At 35.9% G+C, this 20,215-nt stretch overlaps 1 protein-coding gene and 1 pseudogene across 1 annotated transcript in view; both read left to right on the forward strand.

Annotated features, from left to right (window-relative positions):
- Nucleotides 1-20,215, forward strand: part of Ankhd1 (ankyrin repeat and KH domain containing 1) — a 98,306-nt gene that overhangs the window by 37,058 nt on the left and 41,033 nt on the right. The window contains exons 10-14 of the mRNA NM_175375.3: nucleotides 3,106-3,215; nucleotides 14,140-14,227; nucleotides 15,433-15,560; nucleotides 16,173-16,316; nucleotides 17,055-17,157. Coding sequence (NP_780584.2) covers nucleotides 3,106-3,215; nucleotides 14,140-14,227; nucleotides 15,433-15,560; nucleotides 16,173-16,316; nucleotides 17,055-17,157 — 573 coding nt within the window. The remainder of the gene's footprint in view (nucleotides 1-3,105; nucleotides 3,216-14,139; nucleotides 14,228-15,432; nucleotides 15,561-16,172; nucleotides 16,317-17,054; nucleotides 17,158-20,215) is intronic.
- On the forward strand, nucleotides 12,229-13,265 carry Gm6542 (predicted gene 6542; annotated as a pseudogene).

Consider the following 20,215-nt stretch of genomic DNA (forward strand, 5'->3'; position numbering starts at 1 on the left):
AAATATTATTAAACCCATTATGTTTGTACTTTTTGTTTTTTGAGTCTGGGTCCTGGTTCCTAATATCCCTATTGGCTCTTAACACAGCCTCTGGGAAGGATACCTGGCCTTTTTTTTTTTTTAAATCTTGAAACTTAACTGATGCAAAGTTCAAAGTTGCTACATAATCTGATCAAAATAACCCAGCTAGTGTTCAGTAATTAACCCTGGAGTCCCTGGCATTACTTCCTGTTGTGTCTCAGTTGATTCTCATATTTGTTCCTACCGCTGACTTGAAGGATATAGTTCCCAGAGTTCTCTGATTAGAATGATGACTGTAACATTAACCAGTCTTTTTCTTTTTGGCTTTGGTATGAGTTTTTGTTTGTTTGTTTGCTTGGTTTTGTTTTTTTCTGTAACAGGCTCTTGGAGTACAGGCTGGTCTTGACCTCAAACTTCTGTTGCTCTTCTGGCTTTTACGTCCCAATTTGGAGTCATGGGTGTGTCCTATCATCTCGGTTTGTTGCCCACCCAATTTTAATACATGGTCAATCTCATTTCATGTATATATTTCCCACTTGCCCTATTTATTTTCTTATAATTATTTTTATTTAAAGTAAACATTTATACTTTTAATTTTATTATATATTTATTTATTTAAAGTTTTATGCATCAGGTATAGTTGTGCACACCTTTGATCCCAGCATTTGGGAGGCAGAGGCAGTCAGATGTCTGAGTTCAAGGCCAGCCTGGTCTACACAGCAAGTTTCAAAGCATTCAGACCTATACTGAGAAACTGTTTCAAAAACAAAGAAATAAATAAAATAAAAATAAAGTTTTATTTATATAAGTATATATGTGTGCCTGAGTGTACACCATATATATGCAGTGTCCATAGAGGCCAGAAGAGGGTGAAAGATCTCTGGAACTGGAGTTGGGTGAGCTGCCATGTGTGTGCTGAGAACTGAAACCAGCTCCTCTGTACGAGCAGCAGGTATTCTTACCTCTGATCTCTCTGCAGCTTCTAACTGTAGTTTGTAAAACGTTCAAAGTCAGTTTTTATGAAGATACATAATGATTTTAGTATATTTGTAAAAAATAAAATTAGGGCTGGATAAATGGCTCAGTGGTTAAGGGCACTGGTTCCCCACCCAGAGGTCCTGAGTTTAATATCCAGGAACCACATGGTGGCTCACAACCATCTGTAATGAGTGCTGATATCCTCTTCTGGTATCCAGCTGTACACGCACATAGAGTACTCATTTTAAAAATCTTAAAAAGGAGGGAAAAAAGAAAAGAAAATTAAAAATAGCCACAGTACTTTTTTTCTGCTTCTAAAAAGCAAGGTAGGCTGGATTTGGTAACATACCTTTAATCCCAGCATTCAGGGAGGAAGATGCAGGGGAGTCTCTCTGACTTGGAGTCCAGCCTGGTCTACCTAGCCTTCTACCAGAAAGCTTGAGATTACATAGAGAGACCTATCTCAAAATACCAATAAAATTAAACAAATAGAATATAAATAGGGTCAGTGACTCACTGTATAGACTAAACTGGCCTCCAACTCAGAGGTCCATTATGTTGGGATTGGAGGTGTGCACTACCATGCTTGGCATGTATAAAGAATTTTAATTTGCAGGATCTCTGTAGTTTTTCGTACTTTTTCCTTGTGAATTTTGGTGGTGGTGGTGAACAAATGGTGAGTTGATTCTGTAATTATACTTGACATTTTTTTCCTTACATTTTCATAAATTAATGGTTAATTCTAGAGGGAAACTTGGTTATATTCAGGTAGAATTTTTAAAAATAGGAAGATATTATCAATAATATTTCAATAACTTAAACAGTGGTTATCTGATTTTTCAGTTTTCTGGTTTTCTCTTTTTTTAATAGTACTGTTAATTAGCCATTAACATAGTTTAAGTCACTTAGATTATAAGAGGTTGCAAAATAGAAGTATCCTAGCAGTCTGTTATTCTGTTCTTGTTCATTAGCTGAAATTTTCTGTAAAAAGAAATCTACCTATATTCAAGATTTAGTAGAAATTTGGTAGATATTGTAGGATAACATTTGACTTGACTTTACTCCCCTTTTATTTATCAATTTCTAGAAATAATGAGATGATTCCCTAGTATCCTTCAAAAGTAGGCAGTGTAGTAGAGGAAGAAGAGTGTTTTAAATTGCTACTCTGTGTGCATACTTGTGTGTTTGTGGGTATGCGTGCATACATGCATGCATGTACGTGCATGACCACAAGTACACCACAGTGTGGATGTGGAGGTCAGACTACAACTTTGTGAAGTCAGTTTTCTTCTTCCTCTTCCTACCTTTCTGTAGATTCCACCAAACACATGTTGTCATACTGGGGTAGCACTGCAGAGCTATCTACCAGATGTTAAGGTCCTTTGGGCTCCAGGACACAAAGGTTAGGGTTAAGAAATGCATATCTTTCTTAAACATTTAAAAGAAATGCCATAAATTCATGTTTGTAGTTCCAATTTAGAACCATTAGGTTTTTATTTAACTTAAATAATTAATGTTTTTCTTTCTTTTTTTAATACCAATAACATTTTTAAAAATATTTTTTATTTATTAATTATATGTAAATACACTGTTGCTGTCTTGAGACACTCCAGAGGAGGGCATCAGATCTCATTACAGATGACTGTGAACCACCATGTGGTTGCTGGGATTTGAACTCAGGACCTTCGGAAGAGCAGTCAGTGCTCTTAACCACTGAGCCCCAATGTTTTTCTTAATGAGAAAAAAATTTTCATTTTTACCAAATAATTATTTGCTTGATTTATATCATATTATCCATAGAACTGTTTCAAAATTCCCTATTTAAGTGTTTTGCTTTTGTATCTAGTACTTAAGGTATGTTTTGTAAGATATGCAGGCAAATTTCTCTGCTTTAAAATAATTTGGTTTATTGCATTGTTATAAGGCAGAACACACTTCTATGAAATGTATTTAGAAGAAATAAGACAAAAGGGGGAAATAGGAATACTTAACTGTATTTTGATGGCATTTTCACGGTTTAAATGCTTCAGTTTCACTTTATCGTAAAACTGGACTAATGTAATTCTTCAATTTCAGGGTAAATGTGTGGTTTTATTTTTTTTCTAGGTGCTAATGTGCATGCTACCACAGCTACAGGAGACACAGCTCTAACCTATGCTTGTGAAAATGGACATACAGATGTTGCAGATGTTCTACTTCAAGCAGGGGCCCATTTAGTAAGATTTTTAAAATTTCAAATATTTATGCATGAATGTTAATATATATCATCTAGAACACATTTGTAATGATCAGTGATTTACACATTTTGAATAAAATAAGGATTGGTAGTATGGCATACAAGTCTTGCTGCCAAGACTTGACAAGTTGAGTTTAATCCCCAGAACCCACATGGTAGAAAATGATAACCAACTCTCAAGTTATCTTCAAACCTCATGTGTACATGTGGTTGTACATACACACTATGATTTTTTAAAATCATTTATTTATTTATTTATTTATTTATTATATGTAAGTACACGGTAGCTGTCTTCAGACACTCCAGAACAGGGCATCAGATTTCATTACAGAGGTTGTGAGCCACCATGTGGTTGCTGGGATTTGAACTCAGGACCTTTGGAAGAGCAGTCGGTGCTCTTAACTGCTGAGCCATCTCACCAGCCCACACACTAAGATTTAATTGAACAAAATAAGCCTCTGGTCACCTGTAAGTTGTTAAATGTATTAAATGCATTTGAAATACATTAAATAGCAAATACCATTTCTTTTCTTAGGCAAAAAACTATTAGTTTCTATTCTATTCATCCTATCCTCATTAAACCTGTACTTTCTAAAGTGCTATTTATTACGTATATCATAAAATTCAATGATGTTTTCACAAAATAAAACAATTTGACAATTCGCTTTGGGTGGTTGACTTTTTCTGACTGCATTTAGAAGGAAATTTACTTCTGAAGATGTAGGTGAGTGGTAGAGGGCCTGCCTGACATGTGCAAAGCCCCAGGTCCAGCCCCCCAGTATGAAAAAAGGAGACAAAAGTTGATACTGTTAACCATCTTCCTAACAATATCACCATATTCTGTTTTCTCTATCCTTTTGTATTTGACTTTTCATAATATCAAATTATGTGGCAAGTTCATATGTATTATAATGCTTAGAGCAATGGAAAATTATACATAATACAATGAATAATTATAACACTTACATGTGTGAGATAAAGTTGGAAATGTAGAGAATTATAGTATTTTCATTTATTTTGATAAACCAATACAGATACCTTTTAATCATTTCAATAACAGACATCCCCTATTCAACCTGAGAATATTGTTGAAAAATAATTGAGTAAAATTTAAGTATATAATATGGTTTACTATTATCATTTCTACTAATAATAAATGCTATAATGATAACTGTTATTCATTTTGTTTCCTGAGACAGGGTTTTGCTGTGTTTTTCTGGCTGGCCTGATTTTATGTAGACCCCAGGTTCTTTTCTTAGCCTACTACATAGTGGAATTATAGGCTGATTCTACCACAACATTAGCATTTCTTTCTTTTTTCCTAATAAATATATTTTTAAAATTTCTTTAATTATTATATATGTGGTTGTATAAGTGCCACAGAACACGTGGGGGTCAAAGGGCACCTTTGGTGTGTCAGTTCTCTGGTGGGATCTAGAGATTAGACTCAGGTCATCAGGTTTGTGTGATAAGCACTTTTATCTGTTGAGCCATCTTGTCAGCCCACTGTGTGTGTTAATGGTGGTGGCGTGAGGATGAAGGCTAGAGGATGATGTTGTTGTTCTTCCATCATTTTCCACCCTTTATCTTGAGGTAGAGTCTCTCAATTAAATCCAGAACTTAGCAATTTGGTTAGTCTAGCTAAGTGGCTTCTCCTGTCTCTCTTCCATGTGCTGACCACACCATGCAAAACTGGCATATATGTTGGTGCTATGGATCTGAACTCTGGCCCTTATTGCACAGCAGATTCTTTCCCTGTTAAGGCCTCTATCAACCCTAGAACCCATTCTTACTAAGCAGGTTTTGCCGTATCAGTTAACATTTCTGCAAGATAATTGATATGTATGACAATAGATCTCAGTATGCTGCCTGTTTATTTTTCTCCTGTATTTATTTTTGTATGGTGTGTGTCCGTGCACACTGTATGTAACACACCTCTGCACAGAGGCCTGAGGAGAAGTCAGTTATTCACTCTATCTAATTTCTTGATTGAGTCTTCCACTAAATCTGGAGCTAAACTGGCAGCTAGCAAGCACCAGCAATCTCCTGTCTGTTCCCATAGCACTGGGACCACACCCAGCTTTTACAAAGGGGAGTGTGTGTGTGTGTATGTTGTGTGTGTGTGTAATTAATTCTTTCTGGAGAAAGGTGTATTGTGTAGCATATCAATGGGAGTCAGAGAACACTTGGCAGGAGTCATTCTCGTGTTCCATCCTGTTGGTTCTAGGAAACAACCTTGAATAGTAAGCCTTGGTGGCAAACAAGCCCAGGCATCTCACACTCATTAATCCATTTTCTATGCAGGAAGATTTTTAAAAATATATTCCAAATGCTGTGGTGTCACATTATTCCAGGCTGTTTCCTCAAATACTGTAGAAAACTTCACAGCAGAAAACTGAATTTTAATATATTATACATTCTCAGTTCTCTTATACTACACCAATATTAAGGATTAATTTGCATGCTAAAAATGATACCACTAAACTATATTCCCAGCCTTACTCTTTTAATTGAGATAGGGTCTCATTAAGTGGTCATGTCAACTTTGAATTTATTCTATAACCCATATAGGCCTCAAACTTGAGATTCTTCTGCCTCAGTCTCCCAAATAGCTAGAATTACAGATCTATGTCACCAGGCACAGTTACTCCTTTCTTTGTTTTTTCTTTGTAGCATACTTTGCCAAAGCATATATGACTTGGCATCTTTTATCATGGTCTTCTAGTCCTATCCACTATTAGTTTCAAGTTAAAGGCAGAGAACTTGCAAAGCAAAGTTTGTTTTGTTTTTGTTTTTAATTATTTAATGTATATGAGTACACTGTAGCTGTCTTCAGACACACCAAAAGAGGGCATCTGATCCCATTACAGATGCTTGTGAGCCACCGTGTGGTTGCTGGGAACTGAACTCTGGAAGAGCAGTCAGTGAGTGCTCTTAACCACTTAGCCATCTCTCCAGCCCCCAAGTTGTTTGCTGTTGTTTTTTTGTTTTGTTTTGTTTTTGTTTTTTTTTGTTTATTTTTTTTAATAGTATGGTTTGAGTTTTAAAGTACTAAGTTGCCTTTCTCCTTTAGGTTTGCTCTATCCAGGTGTTCTTTTCCCTCTTTTCTTCAGTTTTGATATATACTATGATGTCAGTATTTTCCAGGCTTCCATTGTCCAACCATTTTATACTTCAGACATGATTTTTACTAATAGGTGATTGTTTTAAGTCATAATTTTCAAAGATCTTAAGAGATAGTCACTTCAATTTAGCTGGCAATGTGTCAGCTAACATACTTAAGAGATGTTTTGATTTGGAGAGTGTCATATTTTCAAACTATTTGTGGAGATAATTCTCTTTGTCTTCATTGTAGCATGTTGATTTCAACACTAAAACAGTACTTGTTAAGATAAAGGAACTGTAGAATTTCTTTCACATGAATTTTCCAACAGAACAATTCATAAATTTGATAAATATTATATTCTTGTTCCTTGGCCTGTCATTCATTTTAAGATCTATACTGTACTGTACTATACTATACTACTGGTAGGGAGTTTCTGTACTTAAGGATTTTTATCTCATAGAGAACAACTTATGTAGATATTAGAAATAAATACATTGATTTTCTATTCATTTAATGAGATTTTGTGATTCAGTGTTTTATTTCATTTCATTTGCCTCCATTGTCTTTCTTTTTTTTTTTTAAAGATTTATTTATTTATTATATGTAAGTACATTGTAGCTGTCTTCAGACACTCCAGAAGAGGGAGTCAGATCTTGTTAAGGATGGTTGTGAGCCACCATGTGGTTGCTGGGATTTGAACTCTGGACCTTCGGAAGAGCAGTTGGGTGCTCTTACCCACTGAGCCATCTCACCAACCCCTGCATTGTCATTCTAAATTAGTCCACTAAAAGGAAGAAATATCTGTGGAATGCATCTTATAAGTCTATACACTAAGTATTGGGAAAGTAACTTAAATCATTTCATTTAGTCTCTAATTTGATATGCATAGTTAGAGAGGTTCATGCATGTAACCCTAGTGCTCTGGAGACTGAGACAGAAAGATTGTTGAAGAGTTCCAAACTATCCAAGGTGCACACTGCATTACATCTTACCTGGGCTATTATGTGAGCCTGTCTCATAAGACAGAATCAAAGCAAAACAAAAAGCCACATCTGCCTCATTATTCTTATTTGTAAAATAAAATGTAATACTATCTTCTAGATTTTTATTATGATCATGTAAATTTTACTATGGTCATTACGAGTTCCAAAGGTAGACAATACAGTGTAATAAATGTGCCTTTTCTTATGCTGACAGATAGTTAACTTGAGTCATATTTTTGTTTTGTCTGTTTTGTGATATGATCTCATGTAACCCAGGCTTTCCCTGAACTTGCTATGTAGTAGATAAGGATTACCTTTGAAGCTCTGATGCTCCTGCCTTCACTGTGTGAGTGATCTAGTCCAGTTGGTAGAACTAGTATACTCGAGGCACCTGAGGCTTCAAGTTTGCTTGAGCAGAGCATCATGGCAGAAGCATGAGGTGGAGGGTACTCTTTGATTCTTGGCAGATATTAAATGAATAGAAGCTTTATTTTCATATTCATATTATTATATATCTATACCTAATATACTGTTTTATTTGTGTTAAGAAAGGCAGGAGAGATGGCTCAGTAGTTAAGAGGATGGCTGTTTTTCCAAAGGACCAGGGTTCAATTCCCAGCATCCATATGACAGTTCACAACTGCCTGTAACTCCAGTTCCAAGGGATCTGACACCCTCTCACAGACACATATATAGGCAAAACACCAATGCACATAAAATAAAAAAAATAAATTATTTTTAAAAATACCGTACATAGAAAATAAACTCAGAACAGTATTTAGTGTGTGGCTTTCTAAAACTTTTATCTGATATTTTTATTTTATTAGCATACATTGTACACAACAGTGAATTTAATGATAACATTTTCACACTCAAATATAATGTATTTTGATCATGTTTACTCTCCCTTTCTCTCTCCCACTTTTCACTGTTTTCCTTCTTCCCAAGTAATCCCCCTTTGCTTCCATGAGATTTGTTTTTTATGACCCAGTGAATTTAGTTAAGTTTGCTTACAGGAGCTTACGTGAGATTATTTATGGGAGTATGGGAACTTACCAGTAACTACATCAGAAGAAAATGTCTCTCCCTCACACAGCAACCATTAACTGCCTCTAGGTCCTCAGGGAGAGATAGGGCCTTCTGAGGCCCTACCCCCCAAGCAACTGTTAACTGCCCCTCCCCCTTCCGTGAGGGAATGTTGACAACTCAATGATGTTTAGGTCTTATTCAGGTAAGCACAGCTGCTCTGAGTTCATGGATGTGATGGTCTTGTCATGCCCCAGAAGACAGCATTCCATAAGACTCTACCCCTTCCGCCAATTCTTCCATTCTTTCTACTTCCTCTTCTGTGATAGTCTCTGAGCCTTGGTGTTGGGGTAAAGGGTGATAGGGTTATCATATAAGACTAAGCATTCAACAGTTACTTATTCTCAGTACTTTGCAGTAACACTAATCACAATAGAATGAAGCAACTTTGACCAGAGCTGGCAGAACAGCACTAATCTTTTGACATAAATGTAGTCAAACATTTGTTGTTTGTAAAATGTATATGCTGTGTGTGTGGGTCCCTCTGAAGGCCAGAAGAGGCTGTCAAAACCACCTGGAGCTGGAGTTACAGACCTGATGTGGGTGCTGAGAGAACTCTGGTCTGAAAGATCTGGTAGCCCTTTTAACCACTGAACCATCTCTCCAGTCTCTCAACATAAATTTTTACAGGCTATTTTGACCCAAATCTTACATGTCCACTTAGTAAAACAACAATAATTGCTTCCTCTCTAGAGCTGTGGCCAGCATGGACTTTTGAGTAGATTTTTGTTTTAAAACAATCCCTGAATTTCTAGACTGCTGGAAACATAGACATGTACAAACCATTCCCAGACATTCATTTGAAGCAGCCCATGTTCTTATGAAGTTATTTGATGAACAGAAATAGCTTAAAGTTTTGATTCATTTCTGTTTGTATAAGAGCATTATAATAGGTTCCATGACAGCTACTTCGCACTTATTTGTTTGGTTTGCTGTTAGTTGAGATTATATGGAAGGGAACAGGAGAGAAACTGAGTACTTGAAAGTCACTTTCAGATCATATAAATACCTTCTTACTAAATCTGTATCATAGGAATATATGCCCCCATCTCTAAGGAACTTGGAGTTACTCTAAGTGAACCCTTTACAAACCTACGTCTCTTAATTATTTGGTGGAGATTCCAATGACTCTAGTCAACAACTAAAAAGCACTAAACATATTTATAGGAGAGGAGGAACTACATAACTAATTATCTTAAATAGTATTTGAGTTTTCCTAAACTTCTTGACATCTTCAATATTTTTGGTTATATATTTTAAAATGTTACTCCTGCTTGTAGTTTTAGTTTTCTTTAGAGACCAAGGAATAAGTATCTATAGTTTAGCATAATTACTTCCTTTCAAGATTTCTATTAAAATTTTATTAAAAGATCATCATCATGTCCTTAAAAAATAAACTATACAAAGGTAGATCTCTGTTAGAGGCCTGCCTGTTCTACATATAGAGTTCTGGACCAACCAAGGCTACTTAGTGATAATCCTGTCTCAAAACCAAACCCATTCATACGGGTGTGGTGGCACATGCCTTTAATCCCAGCACTCTGGAGGCAGAGGCAGGAATTAAAGGCTACCCTGGTCTACACTGTAAGTTTCAGAACAGCTAGGACTATATAAAGAGACTTTGTATTAAAAATTAAAACCTATGCTCATAAAATTATGGTCTTTATTAATGAGGATTGTTTTACTTGAAAATACACCCGAAGTGCTGGTGAGAAGGTCTACAAGTTCTTCACAGCTAAATGTGATTCTCATTTTTAGGATAAGATCTATAAGTTCTTTTTCCTTTCACAGGATGATAAACAGGAGGACATAAAAACTATTTTGGAGAGCACAGTTCCAAGCCAAGGATTAGGTCACAGTGGCCTTTGATGCTTATAAACTGCCACCATATAGAATAGATTAGGATATCTGAATTGAAGCTAAGAAATTAAAGGACCTTGTTGACTGACAAAGAAAATCCTCTTCAATTTGAAAATATTTTGATGTCTTGGTGAAGAGATTTGCATTGTTAGTGGTTTATTTCCTTAGTATTATTTATATATGGTATTCTTTTTAAAAAAATCTTCCAGAAGTACAAACTTAGAAGTTATTTTTAGTGAATCTCAAATTTAACTGAGCAGCCTTCTACTCATATTAATGTCTTAATCAAATATCACAAGCAAAGTACACATGAAGTAAGAGAAGGCTAGCTGGTAAGTGACTAAGCTCAAATGAAAGAATATTTTTGTAAATGGGTGTAGTGGGAATCCTAGTACTGGGCAGGCAGAGATAGTTGGGTCTCTGAGTTCGAGGCCAGCCTGGTCTACAGAGTGAGTTCCAGGACAGCCAGGGGTAGCTATACAGAGAAACCCTCTCTCAAAAAAATGAAACCAAACCAAAAAGAAACCAAACAACAATAACAAACTGTATAGAGAGAGTTTGAGAGAGTTATAGAAAGATTTGATATATATAGAGAGAAATTAGTATGTATTAAGTAGGTGAAACAGCAGACAAAATGCAGTACAGGTCTTGGGGTTTGTTTGTTTTTTTTTGTTTTGTTTTGTTTTGCTTTTTGTTTTGTTTTTCCTCTTGTTAAAGTACTATCATTTAAAACTGAAACTGGACTGTTGAAAATAAAATTCAGTGTTGTATGGTAAGAAGTAAAAGATGGCAGTGGAAATGTGTATTTCTGATAAGTTAAAAAGAAGGAAAACCAGCAATGACATGTTTTGTCCATCTTAATGAAAGTGTTGTAATTTAAATTATTTAAAGTTGTAGATACAATAAATATTGTCACAAATTGTGTTAATTTTTTTTAAACAGATGTGGGTGCTAACTACTAATAGCATCAAAAGTATATTCAAGTTAGGCATGGGAGCTTATGTCTGCAATCCTAGCATTTAGGGGGCTGAGGCAGGAGGACTGCTTATGAATTCAAAACTAATTTGGGCTCTACAGAATGAATTCAAGGCCAACTTGGGTTATAGTGTGAGATTTTTCTCTCACAACAAAATTAAACTATAATAAAAATATTATGCTCAAGATTGTTTTGATTAGCTGTGTTTGTAATAACAGAGCTGCTGATGAATTTGTGCTGAAAGCTGTTCTGGTATGTTACATATAATAAATACTTATATAGTCTTGTTTAATAAACCAATCATTTTAAGTTTAAATGAAGCCAACCAAAGGAAATAGGTATATATGTGATTTTTTTTCCATTATTGTTGTTTTGCTTTGCTTTAAATAATTTTATTACATTTATTTCTTGTGTATATGCATATATGTACCTTGCTTCATTTGTGGAGATGAGAGGACAACCAGAATCAGATGTCTGCTTCCACCATGTGGTTCCAGGGGTTGACCTCAGCTCATTAGATTAGGCCAGCACCTTTACCTACTAAATCACATCACTGGCCTGTTGTTGTTTTTGTTTTTGTTTTTTTGAGGTGGAGTCTGAGGTAGCCAAGGCTTACCTTAGGCTCTTTATTTAGTTGGAGATGGCTTTGAACTGTTTATGTGCATCTACTTCCTGAGTGCTAGGATGACAAGCATGAACCATTGAATTGAATGTATGGCAGCTAAGTGACTTTCTAAATTAGTTTAAAAGAATGGTGAAATAAAAACTGTCATAATCAATTTTTCTACTGTTTCCTAATAAAAATCAACTGGAACAGCAGAATTCACATTTACATACTTAGTATAATTTAAACATGAACCTGGAGGATAGGTAAGAAAACTTCATAGAAATAAAGTTATCAACAATTTCATTACTGGTCCTGCGCACGCGCGGGAGCCATATTCGCTGCGGATGCTTGGCCATCCGGGTTGGTTCTTCTCCAGCTGAATAAAGAGGCGCTGATCTGCACCCTCACCGTCTTCCTCTGGAATCAACATAAAGTTCAGAAACCATGTCTCGAAGATATGACTCCAGGACCACAATATTTTCTCCAGAAGGTCGCTTATACCAAGTGGAATATGCCATGGAAGCCATTGGACATGCAGGCACCTGTTTGGGGATTTTAGCCAATGATGGAGTTTTGCTTGCAGCGGAGAGGCGCAACATCCACAAGCTTCTTGATGAAGTCTTCTTTTCTGAGAAAATTTATAAACTTAATGAGGACATGGCTTGCAGCGTGGCAGGCATAACATCTGATGACTAACGAGCTAAGGCTCATTGCTCAATGGTACTTATTACAGTATCAGGAGCCAATTCCCTGTGAGCAGTTGGTTACAGCACTGTGTGATATCAAACAGGCGTATACACAGTTTGGAGGCAAATGTCCCTTTGGTGTTTCTTTGCTGTATATTGGCTGGGATAAGCACTATGGCTTTCAGCTCTATCAGAGTGACCCAAGTGGAAACTACGGGGGATGGAAAGCCACATGCATTGGGAACAACAGTGCTGCGGCTGTGTCAATGTTGAAACAAGACTACAAAGAAGGAGAAATGACTCTGAAGTCAGCACTTGCTCTGGCTGTTAAGGTGCTAAATAAGACAATGGATGTTAGTAAACTGTCAGCTGAAAAAGTGGAAATCGCCACACTAACAAGAGAGAGAGTGGGAAGATGGTGATCAGAGTCCTCAAGCAAAAGGAAGTGGAACAGTTGGTCAAAAAACATGAAGAGGAAGAAGCTAAGGCTGAGCGGGAGAAGAAAGAAAAAAAAAACAGAGAGAAAAGGATAAATAGATAGAATCACGGATTTTATAAACTCCTTAGAGGCATCAATTCACTTAGGAGCTGTCCTGGCCTTCCACCCCGGAAGTGTTTTCTTGTATTATCTTCCTTACCTTGGCCATCGGGGAAATAGGACATTACATACTGAATTGGGTCCATGTCTGTCCAGTTGGATGCTTTATTGTAATGATGGACATCTTTATAAACATCTTAATCTCAACACATAATTTTTGGAATAAAACTTGGAAAGATTAAAAAAAAACAATTTCATTACTTAGGTAAATGTAGTAAGAGTTTGTACACTAACCATACTAAGACTACCAATCATACAAGCGCGTTCAGTTGGGTGAAGTTTGATAATAAGTCCTTGTTAGAAGCTGTTTTATCACTCATTCTTGTATCTGCCAAACTTTGTAGAGGAGAACAGTGATCTTGCTGCTAAAACTATATCTTTTGTCTTTAAGTCTTCAAGTGTTCAATTTATATTCTAAAAAATTCTGTTCATTGGTATATTTTTGTTCCCCCTTACTCATAAAATACTATCATTTTTCTCTAGTGCTGTTTTTATCTTTTGGTAGAAATCCTTTAAATTGTGTACATGTGTGCATGCATGCCACTACACATATGAAGGTCAGAGAACAATGCAGAAATCTGCTCTCTCCTTTGACCCTTTGGTAGAATTTTTAATGGGTTTTAATAAAATATAAGGATCTTATAAATCACCTCAGGGACTTAAATTTCCCCCTCACCCCACAGTTCACATGAATAGTTAAGAAAAATACTTTCTTAATCTAATTGTAATTAGAAAATTTAAGTTGTTGGGTACCAAACTAAAAATTAGTTTTATTATCTTTAAAGATTATTGTTGGGTATGCAAGGTTTAAACTTGCCCATGATAGGTCATGCTATCTAGTGTAACTGAAATGAATTTGTACATTAGAGGAACTGAAGTCGGTAGTGTAAGTGTCCAAATGAGTTAAGTACTAAATCCTCACTGTTTATCATATCATTAGTACTAAGTTCTTAAAGTAAATGTTTCATTAGTTGATTGATTTATTTCCTGTTTCTTTAATAGGAACATGAATCTGAAGGTGGAAGAACACCTTTGATGAAAGCTGCAAGAGCGGGTCATTTGTGCACTGTTCAGTTTCTTATTAGCAAAGGTAAAGCAAGTTCAGAAAGTGGTTGTTTCCAAAAGCCTTCCATTTCTGAAAAAAACACTTAGTGGTTAAAAATAATCAGACTTTTGTCAGTGTATTTTATGTAGTAAACAACAGTTTGTGAGATAATTACTGGAAAATTTCTATTAGTCTTGAGGGTCTTTTCATCAAACAGTATATGATTGCTCCTGAAAACTGGAGAGGGTAAAAGTAGATGACCACTGTTCTCCAGTAAATAGTCAACACATTCAAGGCAGTTTTGCTGCAGACACAGGTGAGAGATGCTATCCTTTTGTCATACAGTTGAATTACAGTATACAAAGTTCTTTTTAAAAATGTGTCCCGAGGCCTGTGCACAGGTATGATGTTGCATCCCTACTCCAGCATACAGAAGCAGAAGTGAGTAGATGGATGTCTGTGGGTTTTAGGCTGGCCTAGTCTGGATGGTCTGTAAGTTCCAGGCCAGCCAGAGCTACACAGTGAGATCCTATATCAAATAAATAAATATTCCTTGAAACAGTATGGTTGCATGAACAAGGCCTATACAGTGACATTACCAATAGGCATCCCAACATGGATGGTGACTCTTACAAGGCCCAACCCCTTAAGATTAAGAGCTACAGGTAGTTAATGGCTGCTGGGGTTAGGGGTGATTAATGAAGCAGATAGATGACTTCTGGAGTTCTCTTATGCTTGTATATTTAAATAGAATACCTAGTCATACCCACAGCAACCTGCCAAGAATATATAAGAATTACCAAAAATAGGAACACATTGAGTACTGCCTTTCTATGTTGTAGAAGTTGCTAAATAATTGCATTTTCTGAATTTATTGTTAAACAGCTTAAAAAATTGTCTCATGTTGTAATAGAAGATCATTATATTGTCTTATCTTTCTTAAAAGATTGTTTTTATACAATTTGGCATTATGTTTAGTTGAAGATTAAATAAAATACAATCGTACTTTGTTTTTGTTTTACATGATACCATAAAAGGGAGCACTTGATGGGACTTTTGGTTTGTGGATGATGTTCTATTTCTTGGTCTGATTCTAGTGACACAGGTGTGTTCACTTTGTGAAAATTTCAAGTTATACACTTATGATTTACACTGTTTTATATCTGTATTATAGTTGGAGAAAATCTTTAAACGATATTGTAAATTGGCTTGATTTTTACCTTTGTTAAGATTACTGTTTTTCTTTAAAGGTGCCAATGTGAATAGGGCTACAGCCAATAATGATCACACAGTAGTGTCACTGGCATGTGCAGGAGGCCATTTGGCAGTGGTTGAACTGCTCTTGGCTCATGGAGCTGACCCTACTCATCGACTCAAGGTATTCTACTATTTTTAGTTCATTTTTGCTTTTTTGAAGCAGTGTTTATCTAATTCTGGCTGTCTCTGGAGCTCTATGTAGGCCAGGCTGATCTCAAACTCCCAGAGATCCTCCTGCCTCTGCCTCAACAGGTGCTGGTATTGAAAGCACACACAACCACACCCAGCTTAAGGTATTCTACTTAACATAGTGTATAAGTAATACCAGCTGAGTATGGTGGCATATGCCGATAATACTGTCCGTAGGTATGCCAAAGCAGTACTTACGCTAGTTCAAAGCCAGCATGGGGTACATATTGAGACTGATTCAAGAAAAAATAAACCAGCAAACAAAACCCACTGAATAATAAGATATTGTTATTATTAAAGGTTTGCTTGATCTTTTAGTGCTTAATATTTGCTACTATAATGAGATTTGAGCTGCCTGTGGTGGCATAGCCAAAGCAGCAGGATTACCTTGAATCCAAACTAAGTTTTGGGCTAAATAGCAGAACCGTGTTTCAAAACCTGAAAGTAAAATTAATACATTTGATTTTATATGACTTACTAAGTAATTTTATCAGGATCTAAGAGTAAGTTTATAAAGAATTAACTATGCTCAATTCTTTCTTAGGATGGATCAACAATGCTTATTGAAGCTGCAAAAGGTGGCCATACTAATGTTGTTTCTTATCTGTTGGATTATCCAAATAATGTTCTGTCAGTTCCCACCACAGATGTATCTCAACTTACCTCTCCGTCACAAGATGAGTCTCAGGTAGAGTAAAATAGACTATTTCTTGATATAAGTATTCTTTGAAACTTTTTGTTTAATGAAAGCAATAGTTCTTTTCTATTAAGTTATGGAAGTTCATAGTCTACTCCAATTCAATAAATATGTTGGAATTTTATTTTCTCTTTTACTTAAATAAGATTTGAACAAGAGTAAATTGGCCAGTATATAGTGAGTATGTGATTTAAATTTCTTTCTTTTTTTTTTTTTAATTTCTTACTATAATTGGGGCTGTAAGACTTTCACTTGAGCAAGAGATAATAATTTTATTTAACCTAAATCATCAAACATATAGATTGTCTTCAATCTTTTTTATTTAGTATTCCCAGAAATTATTCCTTAGTGAAGGCTTAAGAAAAAATTTTAAGCCCTAATAAATAAAGTGAGGGAGAAGGAGATATGGTTTAGCAGTCAAATGTACTTGTTACTCTTGGAGAGGACCTAGTTTTTGTTCCCAGCACCTACAAGGTGGTTCACAATCATCTATAATTACAATTCCAGGGGGATCCTATGCCTTCTTTTGACTTCCAAGAGCACTGGGCTCACATGTGGCTGACATACATACATTCAGGCAAAAACTTATATACATAAAACAAATCTAAAAAAGAAAGAAGTGAATGTTACATTATATGAAGAAAACATAAAGCAACATATGTATTTTATTTATGGAACTTTATTTTCTTCTGTGATCTGAGATGACTTTTTTCTGAGTTGATGTTTTAGGTTCCACGAGTACCCATACACACACTTGCCATGGTTGTGCCTCCCCAGGAACCTGACAGAACTTCCCAGGAGACATCTACTGCCCTTTTAGGAGTACAAAAAGGTTAGTTGTTGAATTATTTTCCTTAAAACTGATACTTTTTCAACTACTTAATAAATTTTACTTTAATGGTACAGAGATATTTAATGTACTTGTGTCTAATTGACATACATACCTTTGACAAATGTCAGTACTATTAGAGATGTTTAAAATAGGAAAGTCCTAAATATTAGAAAAATGCCTTTCTGTTTGCCTGTTAACATACTGCTTAAAGTAGCTTTTCATTGGTCAAAAATAAAATTACTTCAGGAATATAAACTAAGCTTTTTATTATACTAAAGCAAAAAGTTTGGCCAAACCTTTTTTTCCCACCTGGTAGCTCTTGTTTTGTTTTTGAAGAGAGGCTCTTTCTATATACCTGTCTATGGCATGGGACTCAGTAGGTACACCATGCTGGGCCTGATCTTGTGCCAATCTTTCTGCCTCTGTCTTAGTGATAGAAGTATGAGCATGTGCTATAACACCCAGCTTCTGTTTGACAATATTTTAGCCAAACTGTAGTGTAATAATAAAAGTATGTGTTGGCTACCTAGTAAATCTTTTTTTTTTTTTTTTTTTTTTTTTTTTGGTTTTTCGAGACAGGGTTTCTCTGTGTAGCCCTGGCTGTCCTGGAACTCACTTTGTAGACCAGGCTGGCCTCGAACTCAGAAATCCGCCTGCCTCTGCCTCCCAAGTGCTGGGATTAAAGGCATGCGCCACCAGGTCCGGCGTAAATCTTTATAGCACCAATTTAATTAATGAGAAAGTGGTTGAAGAATTGCATTCAGTTTATGTAATGCTGGAATATAGTGGGTGAGCTGAAGAAATAATTATCAGTATGAACTTGGATGATTAATTATCAAAATGTATATGGATAAAATCCAGATAACTTTGTTAATGAATTAAATTCATTTTGTTAGTGAATTAACCCAACCTGACCTGACTGTGAAGCCCAGGCTACCCTTACTCAGTCATGCTCATGGCCTCACTCAGTCATGCTCATGGCCTCACTCAGTCATGCTCATGGCCTCACTCAGTCATGCTCAGGGCCTCTCTCAGTCATGCTCAGGGCCTCTCTCAGTCATGCTCAGGGCCTCTCTCAGTCATGCTCAGGGCCTCAGTCATGCTCATGGCCCCACTCAGTCATGCTCATGGCCTCACTCAATCATGCTCAGGGCAGGCCTCTGGCCTCAGGTTCCTGAGTGCTAGGACTACAGCCTGAACCCCAAGTTAAGCGGAGTATGTACTGTTTAAAGGACTCAAGCTTTTTAGCTCTGGTTTAGTTTGTCTATCTTTTCATTTGTAGATATAAAGTGTCTTCTCTTGATAATTATATGTTGTAATATCTGAGCTTGCTGAAGTAATTTCTAGGATATTATAAACTACATAAGAGTTGGAACTATTGGATAGTACTGAAACACTTATGTAGTATACATGACACCCTGATTTTTATGACCAATAGCATCTGTCCAAAAAGCTTAACATAACAAATTTTATGAATATATCTTATTTAGTGTATTGTAAATAAAAGACTATTAAAAACTAAATAAGTATATGTTAATGTAGCCACCATGCCTGGCTTCCTGCTATTTTTAATCTTAGTAAATAAAAACATGCATTTTTAACATCTGAGCAGTATAACCAGCTAATACCCTTTTCTAAAATATTTTAAAGTACCTCTGTTTTTGTTTTTTCAGATTAAAAAAATCATTACTGTGTTCATATGTTTACATGATATGTGTGTGGGAATACATGTACCACAGTACATATCTGGAAGTCAGAGGACAACTTTATGGAAGGGTTCTCTCCTTCCAACTTTACTTGGGTTCTAGGAACCAAACTCAAGTCACCAGGCTTGTAGCAGCAGCCTTTGCCTTCTGGGCTACTTTACTGATTCTGGTTTTCTGGTTTGTTTGAGATGGGATCTCATTGCAAGACAACTCCACTATCTTCCTGTCTGTGCTTCCCAAGTACTGGGATTGCAGCCTCATACCCTGCACCTGATCTGTTTTTATATTTGAATGGCTAAGCCCATATAGAAGACTAAGAATTTGGGCTTCAGAAATTCAATATTTAACAGGAAATGGCTTTTAAAAGTTTACTTAAGGGGCTGGAGAGATGGCTTAGCAGAGATCCTGGTTTCAATTCCCAGTACCCACATAGCAGTTCACAACCATTTATAACTCTAAGATCTGATACCCTCACACAGATGTACATGCAGACAAAGCACCAGTGCACATAAAACAGTTACTTTTTAAAATTCACACAAAACCTCAAAATAACAAAAAATTATCTAGATAAATGTTCAGTGAGGAATTAGAACATTTTAAACACTGAGCTAATATGTAAGCAACAGAAGAACATGGGATTGCTGTATGTTGATATTTTGCTTAGAAACTGTTTTATACTAGGAATCCACTTATTTCCTCTTCTCTAATTTACTATTTTACTAAATGGTATAAAAAATAACCTTCTAAAGACACTTTTTACTAAATTATTAAGAAAGGAAAATAGTTAACATTTATATCTAAATACTTGGTTGGGCATTTCCTCTTAGCTACCTAACAATTATAAAGGATCAAGTTGTGATAATTTATTGGATTAAGCTGTCAGGTTAGTTAAAAGAAAAAATCAGATTCTTCATAGAGTGAATATCCCTGTAAATTCTGTTTTGTTGTGTTTTTTAAGTCACCTGAGGCCTGTGAAGTAGCTTTGTGGTTGAGGTTGCTACTTTTCCAGACAGAGAATTGGAGTTTGATTCCCAAGAGCTATGCTAGGCAGCTCACAGCTACTCTTATAACCACAATTCCAAGAAATCCGGTACCCTTTTTGACATACATGGGCACACATACACATAAATAAAAATATAATCTTTCAAAATGAAAAACTCACTTGGAATGGGTGTAGTAATGTAAATCTTTATTCCATCTCTTGGGAGGTAGAGACAGGCAGATCTCTTTGAGTTTGAGGCCAGCCTGGTCTACATAGCAGGATCCAGCCTAACCAGGACTACATAACAAAAGGATAAGAATATTCATTTTAGCCTGGCGGTGGTGGCACACGCCTTTAACCTCAGCACTTG

This window comes from Mus musculus, chromosome 18 (genome assembly GCF_000001635.26).
Source record: "Mus musculus strain C57BL/6J chromosome 18, GRCm38.p6 C57BL/6J".
Classification (NCBI taxonomy): Eukaryota; Metazoa; Chordata; class Mammalia; order Rodentia; family Muridae; genus Mus; species Mus musculus.